The 14,116-nt window shown below is 48.2% G+C and overlaps 8 protein-coding genes across 8 annotated transcripts; 4 read left to right on the top strand and 4 right to left on the bottom strand.

Moving 5' to 3' along the window:
- Positions 1-647: 647 nt before the first annotated feature.
- Positions 648-2,057, bottom strand: TRV_02582 (uncharacterized protein; the record flags this gene model as incomplete). Its single annotated transcript, XM_003023202.1, has 2 exons — positions 648-1,907; positions 1,974-2,057. 2 exons carry the CDS (start codon positions 2,055-2,057, stop codon positions 648-650), a joined length of 1,344 nt encoding a protein of 447 aa, XP_003023248.1.
- A 259-nt stretch (positions 2,058-2,316) lies between these two features.
- On the top strand, positions 2,317-3,760 carry TRV_02581 (uncharacterized protein; the record flags this gene model as incomplete). The annotated part of the gene is made up of 3 exons (XM_003023201.1): positions 2,317-2,340; positions 2,383-2,662; positions 2,709-3,760. The coding sequence occupies 3 exons, from the start codon at positions 2,317-2,319 to the stop codon at positions 3,758-3,760; spliced, it is 1,356 nt and encodes a 451-aa protein (XP_003023247.1).
- Positions 3,761-3,937: 177 nt separating this feature from the next.
- TRV_02580 (GNAT family acetyltransferase, putative) lies at positions 3,938-4,924 on the bottom strand (the record flags this gene model as incomplete). Its single annotated transcript, XM_003023200.1, has 3 exons — positions 3,938-4,454; positions 4,519-4,673; positions 4,781-4,924. 3 exons carry the CDS (start codon positions 4,922-4,924, stop codon positions 3,938-3,940), a joined length of 816 nt encoding a protein of 271 aa, XP_003023246.1.
- A 195-nt stretch (positions 4,925-5,119) lies between these two features.
- TRV_02579 (GNAT family acetyltransferase, putative) lies at positions 5,120-5,923 on the bottom strand (the record flags this gene model as incomplete). Its single annotated transcript, XM_003023199.1, has 1 exon — positions 5,120-5,923. One exon carries the CDS (start codon positions 5,921-5,923, stop codon positions 5,120-5,122), a length of 804 nt encoding a protein of 267 aa, XP_003023245.1.
- Positions 5,924-7,324: 1,401 nt separating this feature from the next.
- On the top strand, positions 7,325-8,061 carry TRV_02578 (uncharacterized protein; the record flags this gene model as incomplete). Its single annotated transcript, XM_003023198.1, has 4 exons — positions 7,325-7,475; positions 7,514-7,791; positions 7,852-7,917; positions 7,969-8,061. The coding sequence occupies 4 exons, from the start codon at positions 7,325-7,327 to the stop codon at positions 8,059-8,061; spliced, it is 588 nt and encodes a 195-aa protein (XP_003023244.1).
- A 424-nt stretch (positions 8,062-8,485) lies between these two features.
- On the top strand, positions 8,486-10,297 carry TRV_02577 (uncharacterized protein; the record flags this gene model as incomplete). The annotated part of the gene is made up of 3 exons (XM_003023197.1): positions 8,486-8,650; positions 8,825-8,851; positions 8,939-10,297. 3 exons carry the CDS (start codon positions 8,486-8,488, stop codon positions 10,295-10,297), a joined length of 1,551 nt encoding a protein of 516 aa, XP_003023243.1.
- Positions 10,298-10,744: 447 nt separating this feature from the next.
- TRV_02576 (uncharacterized protein) lies at positions 10,745-11,634 on the bottom strand (the record flags this gene model as incomplete). Its single annotated transcript, XM_003023196.1, has 2 exons — positions 10,745-11,314; positions 11,410-11,634. The coding sequence occupies 2 exons, from the start codon at positions 11,632-11,634 to the stop codon at positions 10,745-10,747; spliced, it is 795 nt and encodes a 264-aa protein (XP_003023242.1).
- Positions 11,635-12,868: 1,234 nt separating this feature from the next.
- TRV_02575 (uncharacterized protein) lies at positions 12,869-13,402 on the top strand (the record flags this gene model as incomplete). Its single annotated transcript, XM_003023195.1, has 1 exon — positions 12,869-13,402. One exon carries the CDS (start codon positions 12,869-12,871, stop codon positions 13,400-13,402), a length of 534 nt encoding a protein of 177 aa, XP_003023241.1.
- Positions 13,403-14,116: the final 714 nt, after the last annotated feature.

Genomic DNA, 14,116 nt, shown 5'->3' with positions numbered 1-14,116 from the left:
TAATAGAGGGGTAGGCGGGTTTGTAGGAGAGGGTCAACGAACTGTTGATGTAGGACTGGAGGGACATAGCTATGGCTCCTCACAGCTGATCTATAGTTTCTCTAAAAGGGAGGTCCCGGGCTTGCTGAATGCGCTTCTTCTATCTTCGGCTCCGGGTTCAGAGGCTAAGCAAGGCTCGGTTTTGATGCGCGTGATGAGGAGCAGCGTGAGTAGGCTCAACTATTAACTTCAAAATGGTCGCGCAGTTGCAACTGTTCCCATCAAAAGACTTGTATGATGATGTATGGTTTAAAGATTGATCTTTCGAGAAGTTTGGCATATACGCGAGTATTTCACATCTCGCGGTGCTCTTTCAACAGCCTCGATTTATTTGCTGAGTCAGCACAGACGGATAGGCTATTATGAACGATCTATAAAAGAGACATGAGAGAGGAAGACACATAAGGCGGCAAATACTGGTCAACAGTAGTTAGATGGAGCTAAGACTGGGTAAAGAGAAAGCAGGATAACACTGTCCCGCCAGTCCATGCATCCCATGCAGTATATATGCTACAATTTGCTCCTAGACCCAAAATATATCAAAGATGAACATGAAACTGGGGGGAGAAGAAGAAAGGAAACAGAATAGTCCATCCAGCAGTCTCATTTCATGACAAAGACGTTAGGTCTAAGGGTACACTGCTACCTCTGCCGGCCCTGTACATCTTTTGGCCGCCTATGAATTCTCTCGGCTTAGGGAACAATGATTCGTTCTGAAATTTAAACCGGGGGTCTTCGATCCTTATCCTACCATGGGACGAGCCCTTTTGAGCACCGGGTCGATGAGAGCCACCGTTAGTGAGGGTATAAGTGCTTGGGTCAAGCATAGAGCGTACGGGAGGTTGGTGATGTGGTGCGGTGTGTTGATTATCTGAAAAAGAGAACGGGCGAGAAGAGAGTGGCGTTGATACGAGGGAGGATGTTCGTGCTGATGAAGGAGGTGAAGTTGGTGGAGGTGGTGGTTGAGCCGCAGGAGCTGATGGTGGAGGAGGCGGAGGCGGCGCTGCCGGGGACCCGTATGCATTGCGCGCAGCCTGCATTGCTATCGACGAAGCTTGTGGCCCGTTCGCGCCTGAAGGGCCTGGAGGAGGTACTGGGGGTGGCCTGGGTGCTGCTGATGGCGGAGGGGGTGGTGCTATAGGTGGCGGAGGAGCGGGAGATGTTGATGGAGGAGGGGGAGGAGGAGCGGCAGGCGCAGAGACCTTTCTCGAGGCGGGAGGAGCGGGAGGAGGCGGTGGTGGCCTGCTCGATCCTGGCACTGGAGGTGGTGCGCGCGGCGGAGGTACATCTGGCTTAGTTGAGTGTGTTGAGATTGAGGATGATGGTCTTGGAGCCGGCCGGGGTGGTGGTTTTCGGAGATTGGCTACCAGTGGATTAACGGGGGGTGTAGACGTGGCTTCTGTAGATGGCGGAGGAGATGGACGAAAAGTAGGTGCTTTGTTCGATGGTATTGGAGGTTTAGGCGCGGCTCCTGAAGGAGGTGGTGTCCTCGAGCTACTCTGTGCTTCGGAGTCCGACAGATACGATGCATTCGAAGAGGCACCAGTATCTATACCACCGCGCTTCTTAAGCTTAGGCATTCCGCCCGCGAACAAACCGCCTAGCTGCGGCGCAGATGGGACACCATCGTCACCTCCGGACCGTTCATTCCCAGCACTGTTGCTTCTCAGTCTGTTCGCAGCGCCTCCGGGGACCGGGGGGGCAAGTCCGCCTGGTGGTTTAGGCGCCATTCCCGGAACCGGCGGGGCACCAGCAACAGGAGGGCCTCCTGAGCCTCCGGATGTCTTTCCAATAAGAGGTGCAGATCTGTCATTTGTAACGGTTTTTTTGAGCTTTGTACCCTTGGAGATATCTGAAAGGAGAGCAGTCTATTTTCATATGTCAGTCTCGTCTATCAGCCTGATTGGCATAGGTGACCGATACAGGTTGCATACCCTTGGAGGACCACCCTTGGGAGGCCCGGCAGCCTTCCCAGGCATCGGCGGCGGCGGCGGAGGGGGAGGGGGAGGTGGAGGCATCTTTGCGACAAAGTGCAAGAGTTGTGACTATTCAGCTGAAGAAAGGCGAGATGTGACGCCGTTGAGAAGATGGTTGAATCATATAGCGGCCGTCCGAAGGGGGCGGTAGTCGTCCTTTTTGTACCTGGTCGTAGACTATCCTTTCTGCCTGTTCGGCTAGGCAAATATGAATCTTCTTCCGGATGTCGAAGAAAATGTTGCTGGCTGACGACGTCTTGCGCGTCTAAGTCGTCAAAAATACCGCCAGAGGAGATGCCTGATGCTGGTTGATGCTGGTGTTGCTGTAAGGTTGATTTGGTGACGATGGGCGCTTGTGGCGGTGCAGGTCTCTTACATAAGCAATGTTCTTTTTTTGACATCTTCAACAGCGACAGGAAGACAAGACGACGGGGCAGAGACGAGGCAGAAGACAGCAGCAATTGAGCGGCCGGAAGGTATTGGCCATGAAGCAAATAGGTCTGCAAGCTTCAAGGCGAGCTCAGGGCTCGCTCTGCCAGCTCTGCGCCTTTTCTACGTCCTCGATTTCACGGAGGTTTACGGCCTTTTCACCGCGCGCAGTGGCCTCGAGGAAGAAGCCATGCGATATATTCAACGGCAGAAGACCGGTTTTAGGGCGGAACGAGTTGAGATATAGATACTCATCTACTATAGCTGCGGCACAGCCGGCGACCCACGACAATTCGTCCGTTCGAGATGTCATAGCTGAGAGTGATGCGATAATATCGGGTACAACAATACCCTCGGAGGAGTCAGTCATTGAAATCCTAAAGAAAAGCCAGGCCATAGTTGATGCAGTTCAATCGGTTGAGGCAGCGGAAGTGCAGACAGACACCAAACCGAAGAAGGACGCTATATCCTCTCTTCTCAACCTAGATGACGAAGAAGAGGCAGGGGCAGTGCGAAAGACGTCTCAGACACAAAAGAAGGAACCCCCAATATCTACGTCAGCTACCGCTATATCGAATAAGTTAAACGAGTTGCTACAAGACCCGAAAGTGTTTATATCGCCAGAGATACTGAAACTCTACACCTCGATCCAATGCCAGCTCAAAAAAGCAGACTATATACCCACCATTTTCACCCTTTACGCTAATAAGCCATCCCCACGGTCAAGCGGTGGGACAATAACATATAGCCCATCCAACCCCAAAAGCCCACAAAATGCAATTCCTCCCACCATTGCCAATGATGCTCTGGAAGTAGCCATGGAACAACGAAACCTCTCACTGGCTCTCGCTATCATAGACACGGCATTCTGCACGCCAGCATTCTATCGCTCGAAAATCATCCGACAAGCATCGTTTCCGTTTTTAGGTGTAGTGGCTACACCACCAGCAGCATGGGCAATAGCATCATACCTTTCAACTCTCCAGAATACCATGGACGTGTCTACGGCCAGGGGGATAGCCTTCTCCGCCATTCTTGCATACGTTACCTTTACCGCTTCTGTCGGGCTAGTTGCGGCAGCCACTTCAAACGACCATATGAGGAGAGTTGTGTGGATTCCCGGTACTGCTTTACGAAGTCGTTGGCTACGGGAGGAGGAACGCCAGGCCTTGGATCGAGTTGCACAGACTTGGGGTTTCAGTGATCCGCTTATGCGAGGCGAGGAAGTAGGAGAAGAATGGGAGTCGCTGCGTGAATTTATTGGGATGAGAGGGATGATTTTGGACAAGACAGATCATATGGAGGGAATGGAATAGAGTAGACTGGGCACAACCTGTACCTTTTCCACTTTGTATTTATACTATAATATTGTACTTCTACAATTCAACTACGGCATGCAGGACACGTTAAAGAAAATAGCGGGATCATAAATCTCATCATATTCTGAGTTATTGATTTTTATTTTCAAAGATTAGAACCAAACTAACAAAAGCTTAGTACACTCTCTTTGGTGGGGACATGGAAGCCTTGATAGTAAGACTTCCAACGTTCTGCCAGCCCTTCTTGAGCAGGGAGACGAGGTAGTTGATAGCCAACATGATATTAGCAATAAGCTCATCCTCAGTCATACCAACGTTGCCGACGGCAACACCCAAGCAAAGCTCCTTCTTAAGCTGGAACTTGATGGTGGACTTGACGTCGTTCATCTTGTTGGAGAGATCCTCGTTGTGGGAGACGGGGGTAGGGAATTTACCAGCTATTGTCAAGTTAGTCGACCTGTCTTCATACCTGAAGATTCTAATATGGGAGTACTCACCCTTGGAGAGACCGGGACCCAAGAGACGAGGAATCTGTCGGACAAGGGCGTCGGAAGCAAGGAAAGCATCGTACTTGCGAGCGAGCTTCTTAATGAGCTTCTTGTTCTTGTTGAGCTTCTTCAGGTCATCGGAGGACATGGCATCGACGCCGAGATGCTTAGCACGGTCGATATCGTGCTGGTCACCAAGAACACTGTCCATCCCGTCAGCCACTTATTCCCATTAATCTTTCTCTTATCGCCTTTGCAATATCGTACCAGATGCTCATTCTTGGGCGAGGGACGGTTGGCAGCTTGATAGTGCCGGAGAAACGCTTGTCACGTTGAGGGTCATAGTTCTTCAAGCCGATCTGGAGCTCGACGGTCTCAACGAAGTTTCTCTTCTTCTCATTGTGAGAGTAGTCCAGGAGCTGCTGGACGTTGGTACGCACTCCGGCTGTTCGTCAACCTCGTTAGCCAATTTGCTCCTTCTATTTCCTATAATCGAACACTTGTGATCCAACAGTGATTCCAAACGTACCGACTGTGATTTTAGACATGATGAGAACAGTCTTCCAGAAGAATACTTGAAAGAATTCTTATGGTGAGGATTTGCGCGTTGTCGACCGGAAGTTTTTTTTCCAATCTCGAAGTCGCTTTTTCCTTCTTTTGGCTTTTTGCGCATCGAAATGTGGGAAGCCCTAAGCGCTAGCCGCATTAGATTAGGGTTGATAAAGTCACGTGTAGATAAGCCAGCCCCCCTGATATCTACACTAAGTAGGTATATCAGGTATTTAATCTAAGATTCGTTCAAGGACAGGTCTAAATTATACAGGACGATTAAGGATAAAGAAAAAAGAAGGAAAAGAAGTCAATGAAGTCATAAGACATAAGAGCAAACCATTCCCAGCGGCGGCACAGGGCGGTCACCTACACCATCAAGATCAGGCCCAGCATCAACATGAGCGAAGCCGCATCTCTCATACAGCCGGATAGCGGCGTCGTTATCCCTCTCGACTATCAGACTGACATGTAACTTGCCAATCGATTTCCTCTTGCCATCCTCCTTCGCAGAGTCCATCATCCTCGAAACCAGCATCTTCCCAACACCACGCCTAGCCGCCTCCGGTAAGACAAACATCGAGACTGCAAAAGTCGCGGCTTCGGCATCGTTAAAGTCGCGCTCATCATCAGGCTGCATCCAGGCCATGGACAGAAACGGGTCCCAGGCATATTTCATACTCGGCCCAACCACTTTAGGGCCCAGCAGGACAACCATGCCCACCCATTCATTGCTCTTTAGCTTTTCCACATCCTCTACATTGGACGGAGCTTCTGTGACATGATCAACGCAGACGGCAACAAAGGTTCTTGACATTGGGTTCTGAAGTCTTTGGGCCCATTGTTCGTCTGTGAAGGCGCTCTCACGTTCATATTTGGAGCTGAACGCCTCTGGGTATGTCTTCAGAGCTCTCAGCCGAGCAGTTCGGTATCGGCTGCAAAGGGCCACTAAGTCTGAAGGGGCAACTGGACCCTTAGGTACTTGAAGTATTTCCATCTTGCTGGCCCTCTTTGACTTATCAATGGATAAAAGTGATACTTTGATTGTTGATTGAGACACGGACATGGCGATTAAATTGTTGGTACATGTCAAGGGAACTTCATCGTCTTTATACTTAGGCATGCTTGTCCCATGGTCGTATTGGCTTAAGAGTGACTCATGATAACTATCCAGGGCAAGGATGGGATCTCAACGGAGTCATTCCACTTTCAGTGGAACCGTCAACCCGGGGGCCCCGATTCCAGGATCGTGGAACCGATATATTTAACAGTTGTAGGAAGTAGGATTGTAATGGTAGATCGATATGACTCGAGTGGATGACTAGATGGTCCGAGTCTGGGGGTCAGATGCTGTGAGGAGCTGTCTCCGGTTCTCTCAATGCAGGTAATTGGTATCTCGAGATCTGCACATCGACATCCGCATCTACATCTACTGCCTTGATATTCAGGGACATTATATGTAAAAGGAAGGGCCTGGTAATCCTTGTGGTGACCGTCTCCTATCTCCGTGCTTTATACCTCTACATCTACAGAGGACGCGCACCAGCACCAGCACCAGCAACCGACTACTCGTCGAGAAGCAAACATCCCAATGCAGTCTCCCCGGCCTAGTGAATTAACCTCGTCGACTAGCTGATCATCCATCTGTCCGTCGACCAACGGCTGGAAGAAGCAACAAGCGGCTCTTCGTCTGCTAACGCCCGCAGAATCCTGTTGCCTGGAGTCGCAAACCAGCTAACCTGTCCTCTTTCCAGCCACCGCAGTTATATAACGAACGCCAAACGCTTCCTCGTTCCTTGCTCCCATCATCCCTTCGCATGCTCTTCGTCGTCCTTTGTCGTCTCTATAGAGTCTGCCGCCGTTCCCACCGCCGTCGTCGCCAACTGTCGCTGCGACCCAAGCCAAAAAGTCACGTTGTCTTGCCTGGGGAATTTTTTTTCCTTTTTGGCGCCTTTCCTAGTTGAGCCTTGCTTGCCACCAAAAACTCCTCTTCCTTCTTCCTCTCATCGCCAAAGCGACCGACAACACCACCACCACCACCACCACCAACGAGACCGACAGCTAGACAGCCAGACGGCCAGCCAGAGAGATACCACCGGCGTTGTCAGTCAGCGCGCACCTCACCCTATCCCCCGGACTCCCTCATCTTTGCGTCCTGTAAGTAATAGAGGAAAAAAAAAAAGGGCGAGGTTAAAAAAGAAAACTCTCGCCTGGCCCCCCTGTGAAAAGGTGTCTTGTTCGGCCATCCCACCGCTTCACCAGAGCAACCACCCGACCACCACCACCCAACAACAACCACCCAACCGTTGATAGCCCGCTCTTCTCGTCTCCTCGTCTGTCCTGTTTACCATCTGCCGCCGCTCGATAGGCAGAACGGTCGACACCGCTGTCTTCAGGCTTACGCGTTCGCTGGCTGACCGCAATCACAGGCAAACCCGACTCTCCCTTACTTTTCCGCTCCCCTCTCGCTCGCTCACCTTTCTACCCTCTCAAGCCCACCGCAAAGTCCATCAACACCGCCAAGATGGGTATGTCATTTTCGAAAATGCTTGATAAGCTATGGTTTGGCAAGAAGGAGATGCGAATTCTTATGGTCGGTCTCGATGCTGCCGGAAAGACCACCATCCTCTACAAACTGAAGCTTGGCGAGATTGTCACAACCATCCCCACCATCGGTAGGTCCAATACTCGAGATGTCACTCAATACATCAAGTCAGAAGAAAGAAAGAAGTACTGACTGGCGTAGGATTCAACGTTGAGACCGTCGAGTACAAGAACATTCAATTCACCGTGTGGGATGTCGGTGGTCAGGACAAGATCCGACCACTGTGGAGACACTACTTCCAGAACACCCAGGGTATCATCTTCGTCGTCGACAGCAACGATCGTGACCGTGTCGTCGAGGCCAGAGAAGAGTTGCAGAAGATGCTCAACGAGGACGAACTACGGGATGCTTTGCTTCTCGTTTTCGCCAACAAGCAGGATCTCCCCGTAAGTCACATGTTTAAACCAATGTCCATACATATTCGCAGGTACTAATTTGACGGTTAGAACGCCATGAGCCCTGCCGAGATCACCTCACAGCTTGGTCTACAGACCTTGACACGACGTGCCTGGGTAAGTCTCGTGATGCTTTTCTCTCTAAACCTCCTGACTAACACAGCCTAGTACATCCAATCTACCTGTGCCACCACCGGAGATGGTCTCTACGAGGGCCTCGAATGGCTCGCCGGCGCCCTGAAGAAGGCTGGTTACGAGTAAATGCCTCTCTATTTAATGGTTAATATGAAATCCTTATCTCTGCAGACATTACTGTTGTATCATGATGGTGCAGAAACATGGAGGGAGGCTTGGGACACAGGACATTGTTTTTTCATAGGTCTTGTTGCTATTTCTCCTTGATGTCCTGTGTGAAAACAAACGCTTCTTACCAAATCATCTCATTTTCTTGCTTGTCCTCAGCTTTCTTCCATGTTTGTCATCAGCTGTCTGCCTGATGCTGTCTTCCTTTCCTTCTCCTGTTCTCCCTTTTTTTTCACTTCTCCCCCTTTATTCCCCTTGCCACTTTACATATTTGATAACTGCAACATCCAGGCTAAATGAGAAAAAAAAAGGTGTCTAGGTGCAAGGACTCTTATGCTTTCCTTATTGCATATCTACAATACCATTCCCTTTTCCTACAGACATGACTTTTTCCTTTTTTCTATGGAATTGCATTGTCTTTTATAGTCATGCAGGAGATACCATCTCTATGTTGATATCCTGTTTTCACCCCCTTCCCTTCTTGATGTTTCCTGGTTTTATCAAAAGAATGATACCTACGCATCCATATTCTCTCCCCCCTGTTGACGTATATATCTACAGATGTTTCTACCCCTGCCCGTACCTTCCCACTGCTCTGGCTTCTATAGACCTGGTCCAAACTGTAAAAGAATATTAAACTTATTATGGTCTATCTGCCTCTTCTTGCAGCTCCTCCACTCCCCTGATACCAGAACCAGCTACCTGCTGAGAAGTTCGACAGCTCCCCTTTGCCTCTCCTGTCCTATGGGTATGGCATGAACATGGCTACTATGTTCTGTCTCGGCGCAACACTGTCTAGTCATGGTTATAAAAACACATCATTTTGGTTGCCCAGCCAGCAGCTGTTCTTTCTCATGACTCCCCCCTCCACAAGTTGTGTCTGATATTTGTCCAACCCTTCTCAGGCCAACAGGCTGTTCTCCTACCCAGAGGAATAAGCAGTTATTCCTCTTCTCTCTCTCTCTCTCTCTGTTTCTTTCTCCATCTACAAAGCCATATCTACCAAGCTAGATCTGGCTTCCCTTCATATCCATTTCCCCTTTATTGCACCTCCGAGTCTCAGCTCATTATGGCAAGCTGCATCTCAGCGGGCTGCAGACCAAAGTCCAAAAGACAGCAGCGAGACGAGAAGAGAAAATTTCTAGCTAAGCTCGACGTCGCGTCTGAAAAGCTCGAGGCTTATGCTCGTAACCAACAGGAAACCCGCGTCGAGAAATATTCACTTATCAACGTGGCGGCAGAACAGATTGGATCACCAGGACACACTCCCCAACAATACCGCGATGCATACCAAGATTTCACTGATCTGTACGGAGACTCCTTTGAGGATGAGACCGAAGGCGCTGAGGATGGTGAAAGCGTTGCCTCAGATTCCACCACTCTATCTGAGAGGTATAACATGTTCAACATCTCTCCAACAGCCCTTCGCATGGCTAGGGGGTTCCCCGGCTGGGCTCCTTTATATCCCAAGGGAACTCACAGAGTCCATGGATCAGATTCAGAGTGTTCCTCATATTCCTCAGAGAACACTAATCAGGCTTTCGGATATCTACCGGATATAGGTTACTGCGACTCTTTCGGGCCTTATCAGCAGACAGCCCATTCAGATGACGAGGAGGGGGAAGAAGACAAAGATGAATACTGCAGCTCAGTTCAGTCCGTGACTTACTCTCCTTCTCCAGGCCTGGAGCAGCCAGAGTTTGGTCCTTTGTCACTCTCATCCCTCTCACCTCCACATAGCCCAAACTACTCAAACTCACTCTACTCTTTATCCTCTTCTGGAGAATCTAACAATAAAAGTCACAATGTGGACGCCAAACTGGACTATGACGAGGAGGACAAGGATAATGACACGATCATATACCCTAGCATCGAAACAGATGATCCAACAGAGCCACCAACTACCCAGCCAGAGGGAGATTCAGATGATACTCTCACCGACCCCGACAGAGAGGGATCAGAGTCTATAACTGGTGGCAGCGATACTAGTGTTCGACGCACCAATAGGCCTGTTAACCACCAATTCTTCTATCTCCATCACCGAGTAACCAAACGAACCGGTACCAGCAGTGTTGTGCCGGAAGACAGCAAGCGTACCAAGGTGAGAACGCCATATAACTTGCACAGCCTTTTACTTCACTCACTAACCGAATATTATTTGTATCCGCAGGTTGATGACCTAGAATTTGCATAGATACTCTCTGTTCAACCCACATTCTCAATATCACAGTGATCAATACTAGGTATTATGAGGCGGAACCTGGGATTTCTTCTCGAAAGAGTCCTCATTTTTCGGAGTTTCCTCAGCCGTTTCTTTAGGGAGAGGTTTTTTGATCTCCATTGGCTTGAAACTTCCTGGAACTTTGGGTAAATCATGGAATGGTCATTTTGTTGTTTTCCCAAGATACAGACAGCTCATGTTTTGCAACTTCAGGGAACTAGCACTAGAATCCCATACTTAGAAGCAGTTTAACAATGAAATGGCGTTTCAATTTCTGGTGTTAACTAGGTACCTAGTTAACGGCCTTAGGTAATTCGTTATGAAGGGAGGGTAAATATACATGATGAAAGGTTAGGAAAAGGGGTTACTCCCGAAAATACCATGAGCCAGTCATATCATCGGCGCTGAAGAAATCGACAGTTAGGTTCTAACTTGAGATTTGATAAAACCAGCTCCCCCATCGACCCCACACCGACTGCTGTTCGCAGGTGTAGACCAGCGCGGTTCAATACCATTCACCCACCAAGAAGCAGCATGGATGATTTGAACCACACTGTCCAACTCCTCCTTCGAGCGGGGAGCGTATATCATGACAAACCCCGTAGGTACAAGCCTAAACATCCACCACCAGCTATCTCGAGCAAGCGGGTGCCGCTCACCCCATCCCCGTTCAATGACAAACTTGACATCTGCTGGATGAAGAGTCATATGAATGCTCCCATCAATGGGGTGGGCGTGGCATATTTCTCCATTACATGTAACTCTATTCGGTAAGTCGAGAGGAGTGAAGAGACCAATGCTATGCTTCTCGAAGCATGACGTTCCCTCATAAAGCCGATCAGAATTAGAGAGGGCAAGTTTTTTTATTTCTTCTTTAAGAGCAGCGTACATGTCGGGTGTGGCTTGTTGTGTGACTTGTCTATGAGGAATGATTCCTGCAACTTTTGGGCGTTTTCCGGTACGAGTAGGCAGATATTTGAGTATTCCAGTCTATATTTGAGTATTCCAGTCTTAGGGTTTAATGTCTCAGGTATATGTGGTGGTTTAAAGGGGTTCCGAAGGGCAAAGATGCTCAATAAGCATACCCGGAGGTATCCCATGGGAGTAGAAGGCGTCCCGCCGGGTCCTAGGGAGAGAAATTCAAGGTACCCAGCTCTGACCCTGCGGAAGAGCAGGACTGCTACCAGTGTCGATGCAAGCCAGATCATCAAGCTGAAGAAAGGAGCGTAGACATTGGTGTGTACCGGGGCGTTCTCCATGTCTACCTGGATTCTGAAATCAACGGGAGGGAATGTAAAGCTCCACTGCATCTACTCGTGGTTAATAAACTCAACTGAACAGCTGTGGTTCACCAAGACTTACCAGCGTTAAACGAATGACTATTGTCCACCAATAACACTCTCAGTGGGCCAGCTTATAACCAACAGCGAAAGAACGGGGACTTGTGAGTCGGAGCAGACAGCTACACTCAGCTTTCTCTAGGTCGTAGGGTAGTATAAGTGATAGAGGTGAAGAACAAAACATCGACAACAAGAGAAGAACGACGTTGAGTAAGAATATATACGGTTGGATTCTGCCATCACGGGATCTTGGATGGCGGTGCTCAAAAGGGAAGTCGAAAGTCCAATCGCCGAACTCGACGAAAAAAAGGCGATATCGAAGACGCAGCAAAGAAGCCGAAGCTCGAACAGCTCATCAGCTTCGCCGCGCTGGCTCGTTGTCATTGATCATCGTCAGCCGGGGCGGCGCACTAGCAGGGCGGAAGCCGGAAGACGCGAAAACCAGTAAGGAGTGCCGTGGCCTGCAAGTCTTGCTTCGACTAACAGCCCTAGGATATCGCACACCCGGTTTCACTCTCGGATATCAGCAGTCCAGAACTAGAGGGATGTGCTTAAGCGGGAGTCATGGCATTCAAGGCGGCGGAGAGCCGTATATAGCACATATGTTGTCGCTTTCTCCTGTCCATTCACGGTTGGAGTCGTGAAGGACAAGCATCAAGGATGTTTTAGGCGCGGCGAGTCCAGCCTGGAACCTGAACTAGCCGCCAAATGAGGATGTGGCTTTTGCTTTTGGTCCATCATTAAGAAGAACTCCGCTTGAAAAAAGCGATGCTTCGGTATTTAGTGATTGATGGCCTTTAGTGAGTATTTATAGCTAGTTAACTAGTTACCTTGTTAGTAGCTAACTACCGAGCCCGTGTTCCGTTGGCATGGAACCGAACGAAACTCGCGTTGACTTAATTTAGTTGCCTAACTGTGCATGGGAAGATCGTTAGCATTCTCATTGAAGCTGTTGTTACAGACTAAAATATCTGGAGTTCATGGAATAGTTATGGGGAATCCACCCTCAATACAACTACACAAGGCAGCGGATGTAACTAGTTACCCGACAACGAAACGCACGAGCCTTGTCAGTCAACAGTGTGGGAGATACCCAAAAGATAGTAAGTAGTTACCACACCGTTCAATAAGCATATACATATATATATATTGATCTTCCGTCTTGTACCTAACGAGTTATCAATCCCCGGGCACAGAAGACACAATGCTTCCGGCGCTCTACCACCTGATCAGGAAGCCAAAGTTCGAGTCTTACATATTGCTCATACTCTCGCCGGAGCAGCACCTGACATACGTCCATACATACCCTGGCCTCCGAGGACATATTGACACTGAAGTGGGACAGGCAACTACTCCGACACTTCCCTGCTCAGTTAATTTTGAATCTCGCACTCAACTAGGCAAGCTCTCAGTGCCTTTGCCAGAAGGCCAAGGCCTGGAGGATATTGTTGACCAACTTAAAGAATGCTGTCAGGAGGCGCGAGAAACTAGCATGAATCATTCAGAAGATAGTGCTCGCTTATCCGGCAAGGCTAAATTACTACAAGTGCTTGGTCTATGTGAGCAAACACTCAGGCAAGGATTCAGTCTACTCAAGGAGAGAGAAACAACCCCTGATGTCACAGCGAAGTTTTATACCGTCGACCTTGTGCGAATATCAAAACCACAACAAGGACCGATTTTGGACCTTCATATGAAAAGTATTTCAGTGAGAATGAAAAATATTGCGGATAATTAATGTTTGAATTCAGTGGACTTCGCACTGATATTGCATTATGCCTTGTTCCCGACGCTTGGTGCATTAATGCTCTTTTGTTGACTATAATCAACTATCTTTGGAAATGAACTTTGGTGCCGTGGCCGCGGAGTCGCTGATAATTAATTACTCTATCGTGGCTAGAAGATACAGGCGAATGACGATCGACAGATTGAACTTATAACCCTTCTTTACATAAAGATGGGCGATGCCAGTTTCCCCGCGGGAGACCAATAGACTGATTTCGTGGTACGGCGTTGCTCAACTTCGATACCCGGCATTAAAAATCATTTATAGCCCCTGGAAACTTTTCTAGTTCCGGTAGCTGAGACATGGATCAATATTGTACAATTCCGAATTACGTGCCCGCGTAGTCTATCTATAGTAGTTATAAAAAGTATTATTACATTAAAAATATCCCCTTTTATCTATTTTCTTTACTTTTTTTACTATTAGTAGATATATAAGGCCTCTATAGATTATTTAGCTACTTTTTAAATTATTTATTTACTTTCTTTTATTATTATTTTATTTATTTTTAGAAGTTATATTAACTTTTAATATAGTATTATATAACTACTAAATAATACTTTATTTTAATTTAATAGTAGAATACTAAAGTTAGCTAATTAATGATATATTAATTATTAGCTACTTATAATTTAGTATATTATAGTATAATATTATAAACTATAA

This window comes from Trichophyton verrucosum (assembly GCF_000151505.1).
Source record: "Trichophyton verrucosum HKI 0517 chromosome Unknown contig00222_1.f1.exp, whole genome shotgun sequence".
NCBI lineage: Eukaryota > Fungi > Ascomycota > Eurotiomycetes > Onygenales > Arthrodermataceae > Trichophyton > Trichophyton verrucosum.
This window is presented reverse-complemented; position numbering and strand designations above follow the sequence as displayed.